Source organism: Pygocentrus nattereri, chromosome 22, assembly GCF_015220715.1.
Source record: "Pygocentrus nattereri isolate fPygNat1 chromosome 22, fPygNat1.pri, whole genome shotgun sequence".
NCBI classification, from domain to species: domain Eukaryota; kingdom Metazoa; phylum Chordata; class Actinopteri; order Characiformes; family Serrasalmidae; genus Pygocentrus; species Pygocentrus nattereri.
Window position 1 is genome coordinate 33,235,439 of NC_051232.1, and position 26,104 is coordinate 33,261,542.

At 43.0% G+C, this 26,104-nt stretch overlaps 1 protein-coding gene across 3 annotated transcripts in view; it reads left to right on the forward strand.

Moving 5' to 3' along the window:
- The window catches only part of efemp1 (EGF containing fibulin extracellular matrix protein 1), a 64,311-nt gene extending 60,050 nt beyond the window's left edge, over positions 1-4,261 (forward strand). For all 3 annotated transcript variants that reach the window (XM_037533088.1, XM_017715245.2, XM_017715247.2), the window contains 2 exons: positions 558-750; positions 1,951-4,261. In XM_037533088.1, coding sequence (XP_037388985.1) covers positions 558-750; positions 1,951-2,112 — 355 coding nt within the window. In that variant the 3' untranslated portion in view covers positions 2,113-4,261. The remainder of the gene's footprint in view (positions 1-557; positions 751-1,950) is intronic.
- The last annotated feature ends 21,843 nt before the right edge of the window (positions 4,262-26,104 follow it).

A 26,104-nucleotide genomic window follows, 5' to 3' on the forward strand; every position in this document is an offset into this window, starting at 1 on the left:
ACTTATCCATTGGAGTATCTTTAACCACGCAACAGTAGCCAGTAAACTAGCTAGTGGTTAAATTAAAAGTGATTAACTTTCTGGTTAAACTTACAGTCAGATATCACTTTGATTACGGTTACACTGTCAGAAAAGTTCCCTCAAAAAGTAAAAGCAAAAGTTTTAAGGTTCAACTGTGCATCTTAAATACGCTTTTCTCAGGATATTTGTATCTTATAGAACCTGATATGACTGCAGTGGAATCGACTCAACTCGCTTTTGGTTCCAGCTACTTTGTTTTCCACTGCAAATTTACTGCTGCAACTCTAAACAAACATTGACGCAGTCTGATCTGAAAAAATTAGTTATGCACTGCAGTTTCTCATTAGGCTGAATGGGATTTTTTCCAGTGTCAGGCAAAGCCTGTCCAGCACTATAACAGTCAACTACGAAAGAGCGCCTTTGCGGGTGGTGCAGGGACAGATCAGGTATCTTGTGCCTTTGGGAAGGTGAAGAGGGGGTCAGTACAGACTGCCAAACATGAAAAAAGGTTAAAGTGTCTTCTCTCTGTCCTCTAGCCGATGTGTCTGCCAGCCCACAACTGCATGTCGCGGAGGTCCACAGTCCATCGTTTATAAGTACATGAGCATTCACTCGGATCGCACTGTACCAGCAGACATCTTCCAGATCCAGGCCACCAACATCTACCCCAACACGCACAACACCTTCAGGATCAGAGCCGGCAACGAAAAAGGAGAGTTCTTTCTGAGGGTTAGTGATGCATTTTAAATAGTTTGAAATATTACCTTCCGCTGTTTCTGTTCATACAGTAAAGCAGTTTTAGACCCAGGTCTTGACTTTTAATGAGTAATTATATTGACACACATATTTTTTTGCTTCTACTACCACTACCATGGCCAAAAGTATGTGGACACCCCTAGTTAATGGGTTTAGCTATTTCAGCCGCAACCATTAGTAACAAGTGTATGATATCAAACAAAATGCAATGCAGTGGTTTAAAAGAGCGCATTAACTAAGGGGCCCTACCATAGGCACCGTCATAGACGCTGTGGGTAGCACTGTTGCCTCAACTGCCAGAAGGGGCTGGGTTCGATTCCCCGTCCGGACAACCAGGGTCCTTCCTGTTTGAAGTTCCTCTCATGTCTGTGTGGGTTTCTTTCCAAAGACCATGTAGTCAGGTTGGCTGGGAGATACTAAATTGGCCCTACGTGTGAATGTATGTGCCCAGTGAGCAGGGTAGTTTCCAACCCCCCCTAAGTTTGGTAGAGGAGCAATAATGGGTCTGGGGCTGTTAATTACGGTTTGGAATCCTTATTTCCAGTGAAGGGAAATCTGCATGCCACAGTGTCCAGAGACATTCCAGAGAATTGTATGCTTTTAACTTTGTGGCAACAGTTTGGGTGAGGCTCTTTCCTATTTCAGCATGGCCATAAAGAAATAGTTTATAAAGAAATGGTTTGTTGTGTTTGGTGTGGAGGAACTTGACTGGCCTTGACTGCCCTATCCAGCACCTTTGGGATGAACTGGAATGCTGACTGGGAGCCAGGTCTTATCCCCCCAACATCAGTGCCTGACCTCACTAATGCTCCTGTGGATGAACCTAAGCAAATCCCTACAGCAGTATTCCAACATCTGTCGGAAAGCCTTCCCAGAGGAGTTCCCAGCAAGGAGGACAAACTGCATATAAATAGTCCATAGTTTTGGAATGAGCTGTTCAGCAAGCGCATATGGATGTGATTTTCATGTGTCCATGTACTTTTGACCATGTGGTGTCCTATGTAACGCAGTATCATTACTGCAGTATTCTAAAGAAAGAGTCCAACAAGTGAGGATAAGTGAGGTTTAGAATAAAAAAGAAACATCAGGCAGCTTCGGGTTGGTTTATCACTAGCTATATTGGCATCGAATGACTGAATTATGCCTTTAATTTGATGACCTTGCTTCTTGCAGCGTTCCAGTAACGTCAGTGCAATGCTGGTGCTGACCAAGTCCCTAGAGGGCCCTCTGGAGCTGATCGTTGACCTTGAGATGATCACTCACCACACCGTCGCAAACTATCGCACCAGCTCGTTATTACGGCTCACCATCATCGTAGGACCGTACGCCTTCTAATGGTCACCATAACCGCCGCTTCACATGTTTAAACATATCCAGTACGCTACATTCTAGCTCCCCACTGCAACAATGGCGAGACATTACGAACTGCTTCATCGGGTGCGAGTTGAGAGTCTTTACGGTCTTAATGCTGAAATCCAAAGACAGCTGTAGTTGACCCCCCAGCTACTTTGGGAACAGCTAAACAAGTATGTTGATCTGGAAGCGGCCCACAACCGTGTACAAGTTAGAAAGCTAACCAAAATAGTCTAGAAACCTCCATAGTCTTAATGGTGGAAGCGCATTGGACAGGTCCAAGACAGGATAAGTAAGTTATGAACTTCTGTCAAAGAACGTAAGGTTGTGTCTCCCAGGCGACAGGGATTGACGCTATAGTTGAAACCCAGCCGCAAGGTATAGCCGTTAAATGGTGTAGGTGCTTGTTTCCTCATTGAAGTTCATGCAAATAAATCATACAGGTTAAAAAACATTTTTAGGTTTTACATTTACGTCATTGACTTATTGGCAATAAAATCGACAACACCAATATTTGGCTAGTCAGAGCGTCTCATGAAAATGTGCCACCAAGTCTCCTGCTTGTTATGTCCTTTGAGCTATCAGTAATAGGAAATGCATGAATATGAAATGAATAGTAAACCCATGGATAACATATTTCAAAAGACAATTCCACCAATTTTTCAATCGTTCTGTCCAGTTCAGGCATCAAAACAGCCATTCAGAGTGGTTTGATGTGCAACGGTTTACTGTGGGGAAACTTACTGGTTTCTTTACAGTGGTGATAGGAAACACGTCAAGATATCTACGCAACACGTCTTCTGAGTGTTTATGTAAAGTGTTGATGATGGTAAAATGGTAAAGTTTTCCGTGGGCACTATTTTTGCCTTATAATGCCCTACATGTACCTCCCCACAATAAATGGAGGCCAAAATCTTGTCTCAAAACTATCGTGAAAGGCATCAGGCCGCGCATTAGTTACCATTTAATTTAGTGCCTATCTGTGAGGAAGCTTTTAGAGGTGGACGTCTGGTTCCTATCACCGCCACTGGTGAACAATTCTGACTCTACGACAACACATTTCACATCAAACCAGTCTGATTGACTTTCTTTACATCTTACAAATGGACTTATCCAGAAATGCTGGAATTTCCTTTTAAGTTCACCCTGTTTAGGCATAGCGCACTGGACATGAGGGGGGGGGCTAACTCTTCAGCACCCCCTGTCAGTTCCAGTGTTTTTTGCCCCGTCACTATTGAGCAAGACGTTGTCAGTCATCAGGACTAATAAGGCGAAGTCGTGTTTGGGGGACAAACTGTTAGTGTTGAGGTATTCTCAAATCTACACAAGCGCTTGATGAAAGAGTTATCCGGAGCTGTTTATGTGCTTGGAAGATTCCACTTTAATAAACCCAGATTAGTTTCCTATTCATTTGAGCGCCGCTCTTTAACTACCCTCAGTGGCAAACAGGCAACAGAACAAAAAAACAAAAAAAAACGGCCAGGAAATGATGGCAATGCCGCGGTCTGGCAGAGCTTATGAGTATTTCACACAAATGGACCGAATGGGCTAATGCAGTGGAAAGCGTTTGATATTGGTTCCAGTGGGGTTACCCTGGAAAAAGATCTGCTTATGTTCTTGATCCAAGACGTAAAACATAGCCAAGCATCGTCGCATGCACTTTGAGTGTTTCTATTGACGAATCCAGTTCAGCACAGCCATAACCCACGCAAGAGTCCATTGTTTTATGGCTATATTACAACCCTTTTCATGTACAGCGCTGATGAAGTGGAAATAACCTACTTCAAGTAGTTACATTCTGTTTTTCGCTTCTAAATCCATAATAGCCACTGGTCTTCAGTCCTAACATGAACATAAACACATTTTGTCTTTAATCACTACTGTAGAGAACATGTAGCCCAATTTCCACAGTCTAACACGCCGTGTCTTATATATGACTACATTAATAACTGCAATAGCTGCATTTTTGTATATTCTCAGTGCCATTCAGTTTAAAAAAAGGCTCTATGCAGTTGATCTTCTGAGATGCTCTCTTTATTTAAAACTGGTTTCTTACGTAATCATGAATGTTTTGTATTCTGAAGATGGATGAGGATTGTTGTAAAGAAATAAAGATTATATTTAAGATTAATATTGAATTTTTTATTATTTTTTTTGGTGTCTGTTCAAACTACAGTTAATGAAAGTCAGGATCTGTCGGTCTTCATCTATTGTTGGCCATGCTGGTAGTCTTGGATCACAACTATGTGCTGTTTGAATTGTGCCCAAGCAAAGCTTCAAAGACTTCAGTCACGACTGGGTTGCTGACATGCTGGAGCTGTTTAGGTGCTGCAGAAGACTTACGTGTTTTGACACGTTTTGCACCGGCAGCCAAATCATAATAATCTACAGGCAAAATTAAAGCTGAACTCTCAGGGGAACAAAATGCCACTTCAGGGTTTTTTTTTAATCGCTACATGCTTCATGTGGAATCATTTCCTTTTGGAGATCTTAAGGGTTTCAACATAGGGGCACAGCAGTGTTGATCACTGTGAACAAACTACAGATCAGTTTGTCTGCATCCACCAAATGATGGCTGGAACTGAGTTTATTTAACCTGTTTTTCCAGATGTGACAGCACATGTGTTTTACTCTTAGGAGAGTCCCTGTGCAGTACTGTGCAAAAGTCAGAGGCCACCCTTTGTTTATTTAATTCCCAATCAAAGCAGGCTTTAAGTAAAATCAGAATTTTCTGTTTAACAGAAAATTCCTTGATAATTGAATGTATTATCCCTATTGTTAGTCTCTGTTCGGTCACTCTCTACCTTCATACCAGCTCCCATTCTTTTCAAGAGCCTCACTTTAGTTCCTCAAACAATCTGCAGACACGCCTCCAAAGCTCAGTCTGAGAAGCCGGTTGATGCTTCAAACCCATTCATTGGTGCTGAGGTCTGGACTCCGGGGCACTCAGCCCATCGTCCAGCTTCTTTGTTTGATGTGTCCGTCTCCTTTTCTCAGTGAGGTTCTTCTTGATCAGCTACACGTCCTTTCAGACCCACAGCGCTGAGTGGTCTTCTCACAGTGGAAGGATGGACAGAAACACCTGTGGATGTTTTCAGATCTGAAGCAGCTTGATCTTCTCCTCTCCTTTAGAGATCAAAGCTTTCAGTGCTGTTTATCTGATGGGGGCAGTTTTGGTGTCTAGCAACTCTTCCAGGTGATTGTTAGGAGTCACATCTCCTTTTGGAAACTTCTTTCTCCTTCCTAGAAATTAAAATACATCAGAAATGAAAAAAAGGCAGCTTATTGATATTATGATGGAAATGTCTCTTTGAGTCATGATGTTCTAGCATGTCCTACAATTCAGACAGAGTCAGGCTATATGGATGAAAACAGTGAGTATGGAACTTGGATAGCATAGTTGCACTCCAGTATTCGAACCTAGAACCTTTACAAATGTTTATCTCAACCCTGCAGAACACCACCTGATTTGGTAAGTAGGTTCTTTTCTTTGCTAAGGAACTTGGTCACAGAGGTACTGTTGCTCCTCAGGTGCTGTAGCAGAAGAATGGATGGATATCTGTTCTTTCTATGATGCCATAAAGAACCTACCTTCATAAATAACATCTGAGTCTGAAGATCCTTCTGAAAGTTTAATGAACCCCCACAAAATGTTGAGGTCCTGAGAAGCACACTGAAATAGGTGCAGTGTACACTCTTAAAAAACATGGTTCTTCAAGGGTTCCATATAGAACTATGAACACTCAAAGAACCATTTGCATGCTTAAATTGTTCTTTGTATGGAGAAAGGATTCTTAAGACTGTCGGAGACTGTGATGTATATGATTCTATGAAGAACCTTTTTAAAATGTATCTATATAGCACCAAAAAGGGTTCTGTTATTGTTAGGATGTCAAGCTTGTTTACAATAGAAGAACACTTTTTGGTGCTACATTAAGCCCTTTTCAAAAACGTTCTACATAGTACCATCTACGGCACATTCTGCATACCTGAAAAATGCTGTCATCATGCAAAGGACCCTTTAATCATGCAAAAGGTGCTTTGAGTGGTATTGTTTCTATATAGAACCATTTCCTTCACTAAAGAACCACTGAAGAACCATAATTTTGAAGCGTGCCCCAGTCTAAAGAATGTTCTTTGAGTGCTCATGGTTTTATATAGAACCATTTTTTTTAGTAAAGCACCACTGAAGAACCACAAGAACAATCATTTTTAAGTGTGCATCAGTCTGAAGAATGATTTCACTACAATTTTACTTTGAACCATTTAATCATGCCAAAGGTTCTTTGAGTGTTCAAGAGTCTATATAGAGCCATTGTCTTTACCCTTAAAGAACCATCTTTTTTCAGGAGTGTTGGCCTGGATGAGCGCCGTTAATGGAGCATGAAAGGTGCTAGATCAGTAAACGTGCCTTGCCTTGCCAACAAGAAGAACAAGAATGATCCCCGACATTTGTTCCAGAGTCCCTCGAAGATCTCACTACCCTAACAATCAGATGTGAAAGTGGTGAGGCCTTTCCTGGAAAGGCACTTGGTCTGTTCCTGGTCACCAGGAACGTGGCTCGTTAATGTGAACCAGACTGCTGTCAGCTCTGGGTGATGAATACCTCTCTGTTCCATGTCATGATGAGTGGCTTACTCACGGACACCCACTGGGTCTGCTCGGACTGAGCTCATGTTCGTGGCAAAGAGAAAGAGAGCGCGAGCAAGAGGCCGATCTCTGCTGGGTGCAACTCCCACGGAGGAACGGCTCCAGATCACACTCAATCATGCAGGGCGTGTCGACCATCGCGCTGCTGCGTTGTGTGAAACGTGATCAGTCACTGCCCTCTTAACTTCACGCTGCGCTTCTGCTTGCCAAGCATTATTTGGTGCTCCTGAGACCGGGATGCTTGTGCGCTAGGTCGCAGGAGAGTGGATTCCTTCTGAATCATCTCCTGCCCAACTGTATTTATCTGAGCTAGGACTTGACAGATCCTCCAGGTCATAAATAGTGGGCCAGGAGGGAAGAGGCCGGGTTAACCGACAGAACAAACGATGTACTGGAAGCATACATCACTGTTATGCCCAGAGGAGTCGACTCATACCTGCAACAACTGGCATATCTACAAAAACTGGAGCAGGTTTAGTCCGATTTGCGATCCCAAATACCACATGCTGAGGTTGGAAACCTGAGCTGGGTGTTGATAGTGCGATGGCGTCTTCCTCAGATTGTGTAAAAGACGCTGAGCATCCAGAGTCATAAAACATGGAAAAAGTACACTCAGAATTTCCATAACAACGCAGTTTGATGGGAATCTAGAAGAAGTCTCTGAAGACCCTGTAATGCTAGCACACAGTGAAGTTTAGGGCTTTTTGTAAGCAGGCAGGAAAGACATGGTTTTCAATTTGTCTTGCCCAAGACCTGCTCTAGACCTCAGGGGCTGAGCTACACACCATGGAGCCCAGGTTTGTACGTATTTGTCAGCGAAGTTTCAGGGTAGCAGCCACCCTGTAAAGACACTTCTAATGCGCAAAGTAGGCAGTTGGATGCTTCAGTAAGCGCACTAGTGTAATGTTAGTGTACAACTCACTGGAAGTTGTTCCACCAAGATTATTTTGGTGCCCAGATTTTGGGTCATGAGGAGTATATTTCTGACAAAAAATGGAACACAGACTTGATTTAGGACACAGTATGACCTACTGTGATCTATGAAAATAATCAAAAGCTCACCATGTAACTGAAACGCTGTGGATGAATCCAGTTCCCCTTCACATGCACCCACATCTCGCAGGCATATGGACACGAGATTATACACAAATTATGCTGTTTTGGTCTGGAAATACATCAGGCAAAGAAGTTTTGTTTTAGAAGAACCAAACATAACCTGAAGTGTACACTGTGTATCCACCACAACACCTCTAGTTGCCTATGGCCTTTGGCTACACCAACATACGTCTCTTCTACTGCCCTGTTGCGGCTCCAGAGCTGAATTACAACCCCAATTCCAATGAAGTTGGGATGATGATTTGCAAATCCTTTTCAACGTATATTCATTTGAATACACTACAAAGACGAGATATTTAAGGTTCAAACGGATAAACTTTATTGTTTTTTGTAATTATTCACTCATTTTGAATTTAATCCCTGCAACACATTGCAAAGAAGTCGGGACAGGGGCAACAAAAGACTGGGAAAGTTGAGGAATGTTCAAAAAACACCTGTTTGGAACATTCCATAGATGAACAGGTTAACTGGAAACAGGTGAGTGTCATGATTGGGTATAAAGGGAGCATCCCTGAAAGGCTCAGTCGTTCACAAGCAAGGACGGGCGAGGTTCACCACTTAGTGAACAACTGCGTGAGCAAATAGTCCAACAGTTTAAGAACAACGTTTCTCAACGTGCAACTGCAAGAAATTCAGGATTTCATCATCTACAGTCCATAATATCATCAGAAGATTCAGAAAATCTGGAGAAATCTCTGCAGGTAAGCGGCCAGGCAGAAGACCAACACTGAACGCCCATGACCTTCGACCCCTCAGGCGGCACTGCATTAAAAACCCACATCATTCTGTAACGGATATTCCCACATGGGCTCAGGAACACTTCGGAAAACCACTGTCAGTGAACTCAGTTCGTCGCTCCATCTACAAGTGCAGGTTAAAACTCTGCCATGCAAAGCGAAGCCACATATCAACGCCACCCAGAAACGCCGCCAGCTTCTCTGGGCCGAGCTCATCTGAGATGGACTGACGCAGAGTGGAAAAGTGTCCTGTGGTCTGACGCGTCCACATTTCACACTGTTTCTGGAAATCATGGACGTCGTGTCCTCCGGGCCAAAGAGGAAAAGGGCTGTCCGGATTGTTTTCAGCTCAAAGTTTTAAAGCCAGCATCTCTGATGGTGGGGTGGGTGGGGGGTGGGGGGGGGGGGGGGGGGGTTAGTGCCCATGGCAGGGGTAACCTGCACATCTGTGAAGGCCCATTAATGCTGAAAGGGCCATACAGGCTTTGGAGCAACATCTGCCGCCATCCAAGCAGCGTCTTTTTCAGGGACGTCCTGCTTATTTCAGCAAGACGATGCCAAGCCACATTCTGCACGTGTTACAACAGCGTGGCTTCATAGTAAAAGAGTGCGGGTACTAGACTGGCCTGCCTGCAGTCCAGACCGTCTCCCATTGAAAATGTGCGGCGCATTATGAAGCTCAAAATACGACAGCGGAGCCCCCGGACTGCTGAGCAGCTGAAGCTGGACATCAAGCAGGAATGGGAAAGAATTCCACCTACAAAGCTTCAACAATCAGTGTCCTCAGTTCCCAAACGCTTATTGAGTGTTAAAGGAAAGGTGATGTAACACAGTGGGAAACACGCCCCTGTCCCAACTTCTTTGGAACGTGTTGCAGACATCAAATTCAAAATGAGTGAATATTTGCAAAAAACAATAAAGTTTATCCGTTTGAACATTAAATATCTCGTCTTTGTAGTGTATTCAATTGAATATCGGTTGAAAAGGATTTGCAAATCATCGTATTCTGTTTTTATTTATATTTTACGCAACGCCCCACCTTCATTGGAATTGAGGTTGTAGATCAGTAGGTAGTAATAAAATAATCCTCCTCTAAAGTAAAATAAAGCTCTGCTGATCCTTCAACACAGTTTAACAGTAAATGGTCTTAAACGCTGGAGTTAATGTAGAACTGCTGATTCACCCTTTAACCCTGAAGATCAGCACAGACGGCTGGTCACCATAGCAACAAAGATAATGATCTCGGCAAAGAGAGAGATTTAAGATGAGCATTGATCATTTGGAGACTTATTTGTGTTAATATTCACTCCAGTCACACTCAAGTTGCGTGTTGACTGACTTGCGACTCAACTCAGCTGCACCAATGCAGTTAATTAACAAAACCTTTTGTTTAATTATTGTTCAGGATTAAAACCTGATGGTTCCGTTTCCTAATGTGAATTGGCCTAATGATTACTAGTGGTTAGAGGTCACTAGTTTCCTGCAGGACACTTTTAGATTCCATTAGGAAGCTATCAAATGCATCTAGAATCAGATCACCTGTTAAACCATTGGCATCATTTACACTGTGATATCAACCCATCAGGAAAACGTTAAATACCATTACTGACTCTTGGACACCACAAGGAACCCACACAAATGGCTTCACAATGTTCTCCTCAGCTCACAGTGGGTTCATTGAGGTCGGATAAAAAAAAAAGCTGAAGTGCTACAAGCAGAAAATTGAGTGCTGAAGGGAAAGAACAGCAACTTGAAAAGGTTGGTAAGTCCGTTAGCTAGCACAGCTGGAGGTCAGGGAACCAGCCCTGCGACCAGAAGGTCACTGGTTTGATCCATGACTGAGGTGCCCTTGAGCAAGACACCTAACCCCCAATTGCTTCCCGGTCGCTGAGGCAAGTGTGCTCACTGCCCCCTAGTGTGCATGTATGTGGTGTTTCACTGCACGGATGGGTTAAATGCGGAGGTCTAATTCCACAGTGACAAATAGCTCTAAATTCTATGATGTGCTACTATCAGCTGAAGCTGTTAGGTAATCTATCTTAAGTATCTTAAGGAGCTGGATTGGCTGTTGCACTTGCTAGCTGGCATACATGTGGTGTAAACAGACTAAGCAACTGTTTCAAGTTGTAATGGGTTCACTGAAGTCAGACATTAAAAGAGGCATCAGTTTTAATGTGGAGATCCACAACCGAAATCGGAATCCATGAACAGGCCAAAACACGGAAAAGATCAAAACACGGAAAGGTAATGACGGGAGCAAAACAAACCAAAGGGGCAGTCCAATGTCGTCGCCGTGATACACAAATGAGGGTCAGAGCACAAAAGCGAAATCTAAAGAGAAAACTAGTCCAATGGAGAAATCCGAAAACAGAGTCGTAGGAAAACAAAGCGCAGGTCATTCACCGGAAGGCTGTCCGAAACACTGGAAGGCTGTCCCAAACACGCTCAGTGATTGCCATTAAACGACCAACACCTCGCGAAGGTTCTATCTGAAGCCCGGGGCTTAAATACTAACTCAAAACATCAGGTGATACACACTGGTGGAACCAATCAATAATCAGGTGATTGAGAACACTGATAGGCATGTGAGGGAGACTCTGGAGTCAGCTGATCTCCCAGTGAGTGTCTTGGGAAGAAGTAAGAACTCCATGGCGACTGTGATTTCCCAGGTGATTCTGGGAAAGTGAGTTTGTTTCCTTTGCTGATTTGCTTTTAACACCACATTTACTGCATGTAGCGCTTAAGTTTAGTCCCTCATACTGAGGGCCGTTCTTCAATAAAAGGCCCAGTATCTGAAGCCGTACGGAGCCTGACAGGTTTTAATGTTAATAATGAGATCAAGCTAAAAAAATCTCTGCTAAAGACTCGACTTTGCTGGTTCACTGTAAGTCAGTGTGACCTTAATGAACACTTGGATGTGAGTGAAGTGGGAAGTTTTGAGAATGTACGCTGAAAAGATTTGGCTTCTGATGTTTGTTAGCGACGTTAGCCTCATAGCTCCAGCTGAATTGGACGCCAAGCATGACTTGGCTGATTAACTACATCTGGGGTAAGTGGAAAAGTGTGTTTTTCACTTTGATTTGTCACCAGATTGTTCCTTTAGCGAGTGGACACAGCGTGACACCATTTAATGTTACAACATCATAACAGAAAAGGGAGTGGCGTATCACTACTTGCCAGCCCTCAGCTGGAATAATCTGTGAACTCATGAATGAACACAGAACGTATGTCCAGTGCCAGCTGGGCAAAGTCAGGAGAGGGCTTGTTTAGAGAAACAAAATACAGAGAAGGTGAGAAATTGCTTTATTGGATGGTATTTGAAACCAGGCGGTTGGGGGGCGGGGGGGGTTAGATGAGGTCACTCGTTACTTTTGGCAAACGTGGCTTTTGAAAGTGGCACACAGGCCTTCTCGCTCTGAGGAAAAAGGCCTATTTATCAAGCTACTGTTGTGCCAGTATGAACTCCCTTGTCTACTGACGCTATGGTGTATTGCTTGCATGACATACTACTACCACTGCACATAAAAGAACAGCTTAATATGAGCCCGATTAATAGCACTCCCTGCCCGGTGCTTGAATCTGAGGTATATAGCTATCCAATTATCTACATTTGCCTAAATGTACTTAATTTGGTAGTTCCTGGAACCTCGTCGCACAGTCACCTGGAACATCTGATCAAAGAATCTCAGTTAAAATGAAGTTGTGGTTTTTCTGAAGGTGTCAGGCCACCGTGACCTGCTAGAACACCTTAATAAAGAGTCTACAAGTCTCTGGAACTATACTGGAGGGATGGAACATCATTCTTCTGAGGGATTTTCCCTCAGTTGGGTGTTTTGATGATGGTGGTGGAGAATGCTGTCTGATGCATTAGCCCAAAATCTCCCATAGGTGTTCAATGTCATACTCATCAAACCCTTCAGTGACCCCTCGTGCCCTGGAAGACCTGATCGACTTGTACCACACACCACCACCATGTCATTGTTACTGCAGTGCTGAGAATGACCCACCACCCAAACAGTACCTGCTCTGTGAGGGTCCATGGGGGTGCTGACCACTGAAGAACAGGGTAACAGAGTATCAGAGAAACAGATGGACTACAGTCTGTAACTGTAGAACTACAGAGTGCAGCTATACGGTCAGTGGAGCTGATAAAGTGGACAGTGAGCGGAGAAACGAGGAGGTGGTTTTAATGCAGTGGGTGGTCAGGGCTTATATAAATGTACCGAACACATAAATGAGGCTCCTTGAGAGAGCATCAAAAACACAGCAGTAGCTACAAAATCTTGAGTTTGGGTGGTGCAGTGACTAATACAGAACGAGTAGAGATCAATGTGTGAAATATGCAATCCGTCATATTTATAAAAGGCCTAATGTCACATGCATCAAAGCGAAAAAAGACCTGTGGATGTCCTTTTGTTGTGCACTCCATTGAAATCTCATGACAAACGGCTTGCCTTTCAGACAATCGTCCAAACATCATGTGCATGTGCCTTTCCCCGCAAAGGATGATACTAATAGCCCCCCACCCCCCCCCACCCCCCACCCACACACACACACACACACACACACACACACACACACAACTGGCCTGGATTTTGAGTGCAATGCAGCACTTCTTCAAATTTTCCACTCTCTCAAAGCCCCGAGCCCCGGAGGGGAGCTGGAGAGTGATGGACAGGCTGGCAATACCGGCTCCAGAGTGCTTTCCCCGTCATTGATTATTTACTTTAGTCAGGGGTGTGTTTTTCGGGCATGTAGGACTGGCGCTGTAATAGCGGGATCACTTTATCCCTGATTATATTCCTCCCCCACCCTTCGCGTATCTCGCCTTCCAGAGATGTTCGGCATACCAGCGGGTTTTATTGACTTGTTGGAGCAAACAGAGGAAGCAAGCTCTGCCTTGTAAAGTGCACTTCAGTGGAGCTTACATTCAACCACTGGCGTTACCACAGTGCGGGGGGGGGGGGGGGGGGGGGGTTAGAGATACAGATACCGAAACCTCGTGTATCGGCTGATACCGATACCAGCGCGGTGCTTTTTTCACTTAAAGCTTTAAACCGAGCCGTTTTTAACGGAATCACTTCACATTTGTCAGAAGTATGTGGACGCCCCTCATAATTATCCAGTTCATGGGAGTCAGCCACACACATTGCTAACTGGTGTGTGAAATCAAGCGCAAAGCCATCTCCACAGACAAACAAAGCCAGTAGAGTCGTTTGATTAATGCATGCTGGGTACTGTAGTGAGAGAACATTTATGAATGAAAATTTTGAAATATACATATAAAAGTGTAAAATCTCTAAGGATATAATGCTGTAATACAGAATACTGCATAACATGACAAAAGTTACAAATAATTGACTGGAATTTCTGACTGGAATGCCCCTTTACCAAGCTCAACCTGCTCAAACAACCCATCTACTACACTGCAGGATGGAATACATGGCCAGTAACATGACTCATATAAAAGCCTGGTTATTTTTATATATACTGTATTTAAATACCAATAATAAGACTAAAAAAGAAAACAAGGATGACACTAATAATTCATGCACATGGCACTCCAATACAAAAGTGCTTATTTTATTGTATAATATACAATATACAATATTGTATATTGTATATTATATACAATAATCTATTGTATTAATCACACAGTTACATTGTTTTGCTCTCTTACAAAAACTAAGCTGTTTTGTTTCTTTCACTTTCATTTCAATTTTAACACTATTATATTTGGTCACTAGGGGGAGCAGTGCACTCACGTCTTGACCTCACGCCACCGACACGCACAGCTGTTGGCTCATGAGCAGTTGAGGACTGCTGCTTTATTGGCTCCTTACTATAGCATCTGCATGGATTTGGCTGTGCCTCATGCAAATGATATGCCACTGAGGTGCAGGGAGGTCGGCGCTTGATTTCACGCACTGAAGCTGCTTCATCACTTGCGCTTAAATCTCTGCTCATTTCTACACCGTACAAAAGTTCCAGAGTAGTTAGTATATCATTAAAGGCAAATCTGTCAAACCTGTGCTCTTTTTTTCACAACTTTGGTGAATAAAAGCAACTAAAGGTAATGAAGTAAGGTTTAATATTTCTATATTGGAATCGTGTACTAAGGGCACTTTCAGTGGCCTGTAATTTGTGGCTTTTTGGAAAATGAGTTGCTTTCCTAGCTCACTTGGCAGCACATAAATGACAAGGTTATTGGTTGTTGTTGGTCCACTCCATGGCAGGAACAGCAACATCCACACAGCCTTGAATGAAGAATTCAAGTCCAATCAAGTCAAAATCAAGTTTACACAATTTTCCCCTTACGCCGAATGAAGTTGATTAGCCAACATAGAGTCTTCTTTAGTTTTGTACTGAAGCCAGAAAGCCGATGTAAAGCAACAAAAGCACCAATTAGGGTCACGGAAACTGCAAATAAATCATCACACAGTTGTCTAAAATCATGTTATCTCAAACCTCAGACTTGCTTATGTGGCGCTGTATGACGATCGTCTACGAAAATGGCCAAAAGTATGGACAAGCTGGTGAAGTTCAGGCTTCAAGACGACTGCTACTACAGTTTTTGGCTATGCAACAGACCTTTTGACTACAAAAGCAAGTCTGTTAGGGATTAAATATGAACTTGGAGCACTTTGATTTCGGGATGGTGCTGTTGAGATGTCCAGTAGGTTTCTGTTAAATGTTAGCGATATTACCTTCATAACATAAGTGCAAAACTAGCCTGATATTGCCTTTGCAAGTTGGCGATATTTCTGTGGGAAAATTTTGCGAATTTTCTCCAAGCTATTGTTTTAAACTACCTCAAACTATCCCAGTTATAACCAACAGCAATATTCTGGGGTTCAACTGCATTTAAAGCTGCAGTCAGGCACTGAATCCTAAAGTTTACCCTTTTAAGTCAATGTGATGACAAGACACAGAACACCAGGCCTATTCCCTGACCGACATCAGTGAATTACAGCGCAAGAGCCATGTGGCTAAACCGCACAGAGCCTGCTGTGAAAGCGGTCAGGCCATTCCAAGGCAATAATTCTGTCAGGAAGGGCAAACACGAGAAAATAATCGCCTATTAGGCCGTATCAGCTTGCCTTCCATTCTGTTTTATAAGGAATCTTACAGGTTGAAAACGCTTCCATCACGATGGCTGGGTGCCATTAAGCTTCTAAGACTTCTCTGCTTGGTTCAAGTGAAAGTACAGAGCATTCTATGCAGCAATACAATGGTTCAAATGGTGACCGGCCAGTTAAAACAAGAAAGGAAAATGTTGCTTTATGCAGTGTGGCGATGCTGTATGTTCCTGATTAGTGCAATGAGCTAATCGTGGGAAGTCCTCACCTCAAATCTGGCAAAGGCCACCTGAGTATAGTTCATGTTATTGGAGACCAGCTTGTAATCCTTTTCACCAAAGGGTTTGGTGCTGCCGCTAGAGGAAAACGCACCGTGACTCCGTTTCGAGAGTCCAAGGTCTCATTTCCAGGGTCCTATTTTCCTAGGGTCCTATTTTTTCAGGGTCCTGTGCTCCCATTTGTGTCGATATGCGTCTCAGAAAAGAATCTTGTCTCTCAAGTTTGAACCACCGCAATCATACCTTGTTGTGGAAGGCTTGAAAGTTTGTGAACCCTTGTGAATTTTCTATATTTCTGCATAAATTTGACCTAAAGCTTCATCAGGTTTTCATAAAGTGCTAATAGTAGATAAAGAAAACCAAATTGGGCAAATAAGACAAAAAAAATTCACTTGGTCATTTATTTATTGAGGAAAATGATCTAGTATTACATATCTGTTGATAGATAGGTCAAATTTAGGCAAAGATAAAGAAAATTCACAAACGTTCAAGCACCACTGTACACACACACACACACACACACACACACACACACACACACACACACATATATATATATATATATAAGCACGTACAGTAATACTGTGATAGTTAGAAACCACCATTCATTTTTTCGGTTTCCAGTCATAACAGGCATTGAATGCAAGTTTCAGCCTCTAAAAATCAGGAAACATATTGAGCAGAAAAATGACTCAAAGCTCTCCAGCATTAAATATATCAAAGTATTTTATTTGTGCGCTCGTTACTTTTGTTCACTCTGCTTCCACTTTAACTCTCACCTACAGTTTTTAGATTTCAGACGACTGTTTGAGTGTATCTCTGTTCTCAGGGCGCTGGATTCCCAGGGTCTTATTATCCCAGGGCCCTATGTTTTCAGGTGTCCTATTTTTCCAAGGTTCTTAGCTCACAGGGTCCTATTTTTCCAAGGTTCTTAGTTCACAGGGTCTTATTTTTCCAAGGTTCTTAGTTCACAGGGTCTTATTTTTCCAAGGTTCTTAGTTCACAGGGTCCTATTTTTCCAAGGTTCTTAGTTCACAGGGTCTTATTTTTCCAAGGTTCTTAGTTCACAGGGTCTTATTTTTTCCAAGGTTCTTAGTTCACAGGGTCTTATTTTTCCAAGGTTCTTAGTTCACAGGGTCCTATTTTTCCAAGGTTCTTAGTTCACAGGGTCCTATTTTTCCAAGGTTCTTAGTTCACAGGGTCTTATTATCCCAGGGCCCTATGTTTTCAGGTGTCCTATTTTTCCAAGGTTCTTAGCTCACAGGGTCCTATTTTTCCAAGGTTCTTAGTTCACAGGGTCTTATTTTTCCAAGGTTCTTAGTTCACAGGGTCCTATTTTTTCCAAGGTTCTTAGTTCACAGGGTCTTATTTTTCCAAGGTTCTTAGTTCACAGGGTCCTATTTTTCCAAGGTTCTTAGTTCACAGGGTCCTATTTTTCCAAGGTTCTTAGTTCACAGGGTCTTATTTTTCCAAGGTTCTTAGTTCACAGGGTCTTATTTTTCCAAGGTTCTTAGTTCACAGGGTCCTATTTTTCCAAGGTTCTTAGTTCACAGGGTCCTATTTTTCCAAGGTTCTTAGTTCACAGGGTCCTATTTTTCCAAGGTTCTTAGTTCACAGGCTCCTATTTTTCCAAGGTTCTTAGTTCACAGGGTCTTATTTTTCCAAGGTTCTTAGTTCACAGGGTCTTATTTTTCCAAGATTCTTAGTTCACAGGGTCTTATTTTTCCAAGATTCTTAGTTCACAGGGTCTTATTTTTCCAAGATTCTTAGTTCACAGGGTCTTATTTTTCCAAGGTTCTTAGTTCACAGGGTCCTATTTTTCCAAGGTTCTTAGTTCACAGGGTCTTATTTTTCCAAGGTTCTTAGTTCACAGGGTCCTATTTTTCCAAGATTCTTAGTTCACAGGGTCTTATTTTTCCAAGGTTCTTAGTTCACAGGGTCCTATTTTTCCAAGGTTCTTAGTTCACAGGGTCTTATTTTTCCAAGGTTCTTAGTTCACAGGGTCTTATTTTTCCAAGGTTCTTAGTTCACAGGGTCCTATTTTTCCAAGGTTCTTAGTTCACAGGGTCTTATTTTTCCAAGGTTCTTAGTTCACAGGGTCTTATTTTTCCAAGGTTCTTAGTTCACAGGGCCCTATTTTTCCAAGGTTCTTAGTTCACAGGGTTCTATTTTTCCAAGGTTCTTAGTTCACAGGGTCTTATTTTTCCAAGGTTCTTAGTTCACAGGGTCCCATTTTTCCAAGGTTCTTAGTTCACAGGGTCTTATTTTTCCAAGGTTCTTAGTTCACAGGGTCTTATTTTTCCAAGGTTCTTAGTTCACAGGGTCCCATTTTTCCAAGGTTCTTAGTTCACAGGGTCTTATTTTTCCAAGGTTCTTAGTTCACAGGGTCTTATTTTTCCAAGGTTCTTAGTTCACAGGGTCTTATTTTTCCAAGGTTCTTAGTTCACAGGGTCTTATTTTTCCAAGGTTCTTAGTTCACAGGGCCCTATTTTTCCAAGGTTCTTAGTTCACAGGGTCATATTTTTCCAAGGTTCTTAGTTCACAGGGTTCTATTTTTCCAAGGTTCTTAGTTCACAGGGTCCTATTTTTCCAAGGTTCTTAGTTCACAGGGTCCTATTTTTCCAAGGTTCTTAGTTCACAGGGTCCTATTTTTCCAAGGTTCTTAGTTCACAGGGTCCTATTTTTCCAAGGTTCTTAGTTCACAGGGTTCTTAGTTCACAGGGTCCCATTTTTCCAAGGTTCTTAGTTCACAGGGTTCTATTTTTCTAGGGCCAAATGTTTTCGGTTCCCCCTCATACAGACATTAACAACCACACAAACAGCCACCCTCGCTCACCTCAGCTGCCTTGTACTTTTCTTTCTCATGTGCATCTAAAATGGCTAAAAGTAGACATTTCGGAGATTTGATATAAGATAATCCTCTTCCACAAGGAGAAATTCAAAGGAAAAATAGGATTTTCCGAAAGTCTAAGGTCAAAAAAGCCCACACAAACCGCCCCAGTACTTAAAACTCTCATCTTTGAGCCTAAATTTGGAATTGAGATTATTTGTATGATTGTGAGAAACAGAGCATGCAACCAACTTCTGAGACTGAACTTTGGAGGTGTGAGGAAATTTCCATGAAGAGAAACTGAGAAACACTAAACACTGAAAAGCTTCTGTTAATTTCCTGCTAAACGTGATTTCTACTTTTTGTCTGACCCTGAAAACTTGTCCTTAATGTGAAAGGTGGTCTCTTCCAAAACGCTCGCCTCTCAGAAACAACATCTTTCATTTAAGACCAAAGACAATTAACTGCACGCCTAATCACGTTCACAGCAGCCGTAACTCAAACGTCTTCATGTATATTTTGTCTGTGTCTGTGTGTTCAGACATGATTGCAGTTCATCTGTGGCTTGTTCTCCAACTTCATGAAGGCTTTTAAATGCACACTTTGGCGTGTCTGTGGTTTCTTCACTGATTTCACCTCACAATAAAACCTCCACCTCAGCTCAGGGCTGACAGGTAGTCTGTTTAATTTACATACAGGCTTAGATATTTCAGTGACTTACTTGAAAGGAATAGTTCAGCAAAAAAAAACATTCAGTTTATTTATTCTTTACCACAGATGTAGTCGATCAGCCAAGACATGTTGGTGTTGGCAGTTTGCTTCTTTATCTTTGTACTGGAGCTATGAGGCAAACTATTATGGAGTTGGTAAGTAATTGCAAAAAGTCTTATTATCTATAAATATGAACAAAACAACAAAAAAAATTAGAATTAAGACGACTGCTACTGCTGTTTGGGAGTGTATCGCTGTTCTCAGGGCCCTGGATTCCCAGGGTCCTATATTCCCAGGCTCTTATTTTCCCAGGGTCCTATTTTCCTAGGGTCCTATGTTTTCAGGGTCCTATATTCCCAGGCTCTTATTTTCCCAGGGCCCTATGATCCTAGGGTCTTTTTTTATAGGGCCATTTGTTCCCAGGGTCTAATTTACCTAAGGCACTATGTTCCTAGGGTGTTATTTTCCTAGGTTTTCTTTTCCTAGGGCCCAGGGTTTTACTTTTCCATGTTCCCATGGTTTTACTTCCGAGGGTACTGTGTTTTCAGGATCCTCTGTTCCCAGGGTCCCAGTTTTCAGGGTCTTATTTCCCAAGGTCTTCTTTTCGTAGGGCCTATGTTCCTAGGGTTTTACTTCCAAGGGCCCTATGTTTTAAGGATTCTCTGTTCCCAGGGTCCTATTTTCCTAGGGTCCTATTTTCCTAGTGCTCTATGTTTTCAGGGTCCTATATTCCCAGGCTCTTATGTTCCCATGGCCTTATGTACCCAGGGTCTCATTTTTCCAAGGTTCTTAGTTCACATGGTCCTATTTTTCTAGGGCCTTATGTTGCCAGGGTCTTATTTTCCCATGGTCCTGTTTTTAGGGCCTTATGTTTTTAGGGTCCTGTGTTCCCAGGGTCTTATTTTCCTAGGGTCCTATGATCCTAGTGCCTTGTTTGTCTAGGGTCATATGTTTCCAGGGTCCTCTTTTCCTAGTCCCCTATGTTTTCAGGGTCCTATATTCCCAGGCTCTTATTGTCCCAGGGCCCTATGATCCTAGGGTCTTTTTTTTCTAGGGCCATTTGTTCCCAGGGTCCTATTTTCTCAGAGTCTTATTTTCCCAGGGCCCTATGGTTGTAGTGTCTTATTTTCCAGGGCAATATGTTCCTAGGGTCTAATCAGGGTCATCAAAGGTCATACATGGAACAACAATGAAGAGCAGGTTTTACAATAGGGCCGCACTTTGCCGGACTGAGAATGATCCACCACCCCGATGGTACCTGCTCTGTGAGGGTCCTGTACGGGTCCTGACCACTGAAGGACAGGGTAACAGAGTATCAGAGAAACAGATGGACTACAGTCTGTAACTGTAGAACTACAGAGTGAAACTATGTGGTCAGTGGAGCTGATAAAGTGGACAATGGGTATGGAAACAAGGAGGTGGACTAAACATAGTGGCCATTCTGTGTATAACTGATGTGTCACAGGGAATAACGAGGGCAAGAAAAGGAGAGGAACGAAGTGTTTCCCCTGTGGAATTGCTGGTATCTAACCTTTCAAGAAGTGATCCATGCAGATCAGATGTAGAATTCCAGCAATGCTCGTCTCCCTGCCAAGCTGCAGGGTTTCTCACCATGATACCACTCTTTGTTCGCTGTTTCTAATAAATGCACGTGTCACGTTAATAGCAACGGAAAAAGGCAGCTGGAATCTGAGCTTTGAAATTAATACCTTCCCTGTAACTCACAATCATTATAAGTGAAAATGATCAGCGCACTGATAAATTGCTATTGCTGTTCTGTCCTCAATGGCTGTTTAGTTGTAGATGCTGTGTAGTGTGGAGGAATTTATTGTAGTGTTTGTGTAATTTTTTGGGATTTATGGTGCACCTGTGTTTAATGTAGCACCATGTTCTGGAGAAACTCCACTCCACTCCTCTAATAACAGAACTGTGGTGAGGAGAGATGACAACAAAGCTGACTTTGACTTCCACTTTGAACTGTAATACAAAGCAGATTGCTCTCTTTCTTTCTCTCCTACCCCAAAAATGTGTGAATATAATTATATTCATCCTCAGCTTCCACTAAACTGAATCCGTACAGGCTTCTGCATATGCTGGGGTTGGCAAATTTGTTACAAATACAGAATTTAATGTTCTAGTTTTCCAGTTCTCAGCAGATTCTTTACTCCTGTCCTCCTGTAAACGTCCGTAGCTGCTCAAATAAAGGCAAACTCTGCCACCTGGTGGGCAGTGCCAGGACATACCTATCACACAAGAACTGTGCTTGGAAATGAACCCAGGTCTTGTCAATGCTGTGACTTGACTGCAAGTGTCAAAAGAAGATTGAAAGAAGTGAAAAAGGTCAAGACGTCATAGATGAGTCAAATGAACAGTCAATGAAGCAGCTTCTATTGTGGCTGGGCGGAAATTTGTGAAATAATTATTATTTTTAAACCTCTATAATTATGTGTAAGTGAAGCAGAATGATTTAAATGTAAGTTGCTGTGCCACGTTTTCATGTCACTAGTAAAACACAAAGCTTTAGTCTTATTTTGGAAACACCCAGCAATTTACACACAGCAGGTAAAAGTGGCCCAAATCTGATCTTCTCTCCAAATCCGATTTTTTCTGTTTGGCTGTCCACGTTATACTTTAAACGTGATTTATACGCGACATCAGTCTGAACAGATCAGCTCCTAAACTGACCCTCACGCGCAAACAGAGCGTCACGCTGCGTCTCGGCTCATCCAGAGGTAAACAATCACAACCGCCAACCAACGCCAGTCAAGATCAGCTTCATCTTCACCATCATCACAGGAGCCACCATGAAGCTTCACTGACTGACAGCTGGGATCATCACCCAGAACGTGATTGAGTCATAAAAAGGGCGTGGTCACTTCTTTGATTCGTGTCCTTGAATTCTTTAAAAACTTCGCTTTCAGACTTTTAAGTGTTCTTTGATGCTCCAGCCTCGTTCTCCTGCAGCCGCGTTCTCCTGCAGCCTCGTTCTCCTGCAGCCTCATTCTCCTGCAGCCGCGTTCTCCTGCAGCCGCGTTCTCCTGCAGCCGCGTTCTCCTGCAGCCTCGTTCTCCTGCAGCCGCGTTCTCCTGCAGCCTCGTTCTCCTGCAGCCGCGTTCTCCTGCAGCCGCGTTCTCCTGCAGCCTCGTTCTCCTGCAGCCGCGTTCTCCTGCAGCCGCGTTCTCCTGCAGCCACGTTCTCCTGCAGCCTCGTTCTCCTGCAGCCGCGTTCTCCTGCAGCCGCGTTCTCCTGCAGCCACGTTCTCCTGCAGCCTCGTTCTCCTGCAGCCGCGTTCTCCTGCAGCCGCGTTCTCCTGCAGCCTCGTTCTCCTGCAGCCGCGTTCTCCTGCAGCCTCGTTCTCCTGCAGCCGCGTTCTCCTGCAGCCGCGTTCGGATATTTTTTTCAAAACCTCTTCAAACATGGAGCGGCTGCGATGAGTCTCCATCCATCCATTCCATCCATCCATTTTCTAAGCCACTTCTCCATCAGGGTCACGGGGGGGAGCTGGAGCCTATCCCAGCGGTCATCGGGAGGAAGGCAGGATACACCCTGCACAGGTCGCCAGTCCATCGCAGGGCAGACAGACAGACACAGACAGTCACTCACACCCAGGGTCAATTTAGCACGTCCAATTGGCCTGACTGCATGTCTTTGGACTGTGGGGGGAAACCGGAGAACCCGGAGGAAACCCACGCAGACACTGGGAGAACATACAAATGATGTAAAAAAGCTGCATGAAATCCGATCTGGCTGTTCAGACCGAGTTGCATCGCCGCAGGTCGGATACGGATCGGATTTCAGTCCCACACATGAAAGCATCTCAAATCAACTGAAAACGTCAGATTCAGTGTGTTTATCTGTTCACACTCACACACAGACACACATCTGTGCCACACATAAGGAAAAAGATCCGATTTGGGCCACTTTTACCTGCTGTGTGAACGCGGCCTCAGACTGCATCCCTGTCCCTCATGGCCACGTGGCGAGCAGTTAGATCCCACTCTTTTGAAGTAAATGTCTCAAAGTCTGAAAGTCAGTTCGGGACATTGAGTCACTACAGAAACGCAGATGTTCTGTGGTTACGTAAACTTTTTTGCGTTTTAGTAAAAGAAAAAGATGATTTTATGTGTGAACAGCTGTTCAAAGCTGCGTTTGTAAGTTAGTAAGTAAAATTTATTCATACAGCACTTTTCACAGACGTAGGTCACAAAGTGCTTTATAAACACAAAAACACAACGTTAAACAAAAGACAAACACAACACAAATACACATAGGATAGAAACCTAATACAGACCAATTACCCAAGTGCCTGTTTAAAAAGAAAAGTCTTCAGCTGTTTTTTAAAAGAAGCGATAGAATCGACAGACCTTGAAAGAGCAGGCAGAGCGTTCCGTAATCTAGGTGCTATAATCTAGTAATCTAGTTTACAAGTGTTTCTGAGTTCTGCTCAAAATGGTCACTATCAGAACAGTAACTACTGGAACATTTGGGAAGGTTTGGGTAGCGGTATGGAATGTTCAATCAAACTATTGTCCGGAAAGCAATGAGTAAAGTCATCCCATTACAGTGTGAGATGTAAAGATAATTAGTAATTGATTCTCTTTGTTCTAGGAAGTAGCCCAACACCACCAACAACAGACCTAACAGCTATGTATGATATGCTGAGTCTGAAACTTATAATAAATTGAACTTAGTTATTGTTTGAATGTTGAATCGGAATGAAATTAAATTCAAAATAAGAGGCTGTCAGAAAAGATTCGCAAAAAATGTTAAATTTCGATACTTTACTCTACATTTTGGATGTAATTTTCTATATATTTCTTAATAATGTATTGAAATTGTTACACTTTTAACTACAATTAATATTATTATTATTATCCAGGCTTTAAAAATACTTGCTACTTAATTCCCATTCTTAATCCATAGGGTTTAATATGATGTCGGCCCACCCTTTGCAGCTATAACAGCTTCAGCTCTTCTGGGAACTCTTTCCACAAGGGTTAGGAGTGTTTATGGGAATTTTTGGCCGTTCTTCCAGAAGCGCATTTGTGAGGTCAGACACTGATGTTGGACGAGAAGGCCTGGCTCACAGTCTCCACTCTAATTCATCCCAAAGGGGTTCTATGGGGTTGAGGTCAGGACTCAGTGCAGGCCAGTCAAGTTCTTCCACACCAAACTGGCTCATCCACGTCTTTATGGACCTGCTTTGTGCACTGGTGCTCAGTCATGTTGGAACAGGAAGGGGCCGTCCCCAAACTGTTCCCACAAAGTTGGGAGTGTGAAATTGTCCAAAATCTCTTGGTTCTGAAGCTTTAAGAGCTCCTTTCACTGGAACTAAGGGGCCGAGCCCAACTCCTGAAAAACACCCCCACACCATGATCCCCCCTCCACCAAACTTTACACTCGGCACAATGCAGTCAGACAAGTACCGTCTCCTGGCAGCCGCCAAACCCAGACTCGTCCATCAGATTCCCAGACGGAGAAGCGTGATTGGTCACTCCAGAGAACACGTCTCCACTGCCGACCACTTCGTGGCTGAGTTGCTGTCGTTCCCAATCGCTTCCACTCTGTTATAATCCCACTGACAGTGAACTGTGGAATATTTAGTAGTGAGGAAATTTCACGACTGGACTTGCTGCACAGGTGGCGTCCGATCACGGTACCACGCTGGAACTCACTGAGCTCCTGAGAGCGACCCATTCTTTCACTAATGTCTGTAGAAGCAGTCTGCAGGCCTAGGGGCTCGGCTTTATACACCTGTGGCCACGGAAGTGACTGGAACACCTGGATTCAATGATTTGGATGGGGGAGGGAAAACTTTTGGCAATGTAGTGTAGATTGAAAAAATCCTAATATGAAGACTTTTGAAACACCTTTTTGGTGTGCACCATTTTTAATGATTATCACATGCATACACAGTACTGTGAAGTCCCTATGCAGTACTGCTATTTGAAAAATGATATACAGTGGGGTCCTAAAGTCTGAGAGCTCCGGTGAAAATGCTTCTGTCTTGCATTCCTTTCGAATTTATTACTATGATTTTATTACACATGACACTATCAGCATAACAACTGAATTTCAGGATATCTTCACATTTGTTGGTGCGTCCCGCTTTTTCTTTAATTCCAGTGTGCCTCAAGCTGCATGGGTTCGCATTAAAACCCCCGATGAGCAGATCAGATCCGCCCGTAAGGCGGCTGAACACGGGCTTTACTGGGAAAGATAAGACTGCAAAAATAATCTGGCCTTTTTGTTCGCAATCAGTTTCACAGGTTTGCCTCAGAGCTAAAAATAGCGCAGAATTTTGAATATTTCTGCTTCATTTTCATCGACAGAACATTTTTTCTGAAACATTCTTGCTCATTTCCAGGTTGAAACTTAAACAAAAAAGGAAAAAACAAATCGATTTTCCATGTAGTCTCAGACTTTTGGGCTGTACTGTGTCTCTGAGGTCATTTTTAAGGATCTGATATTGTGATAACATCATAAACTGTGATAAGAGGTGAGATATTATGGTGCACTTTGGGAAATTTGTTTTAAATCGGCGCAATACTTGTTTACACTTTTTTCCTTTTT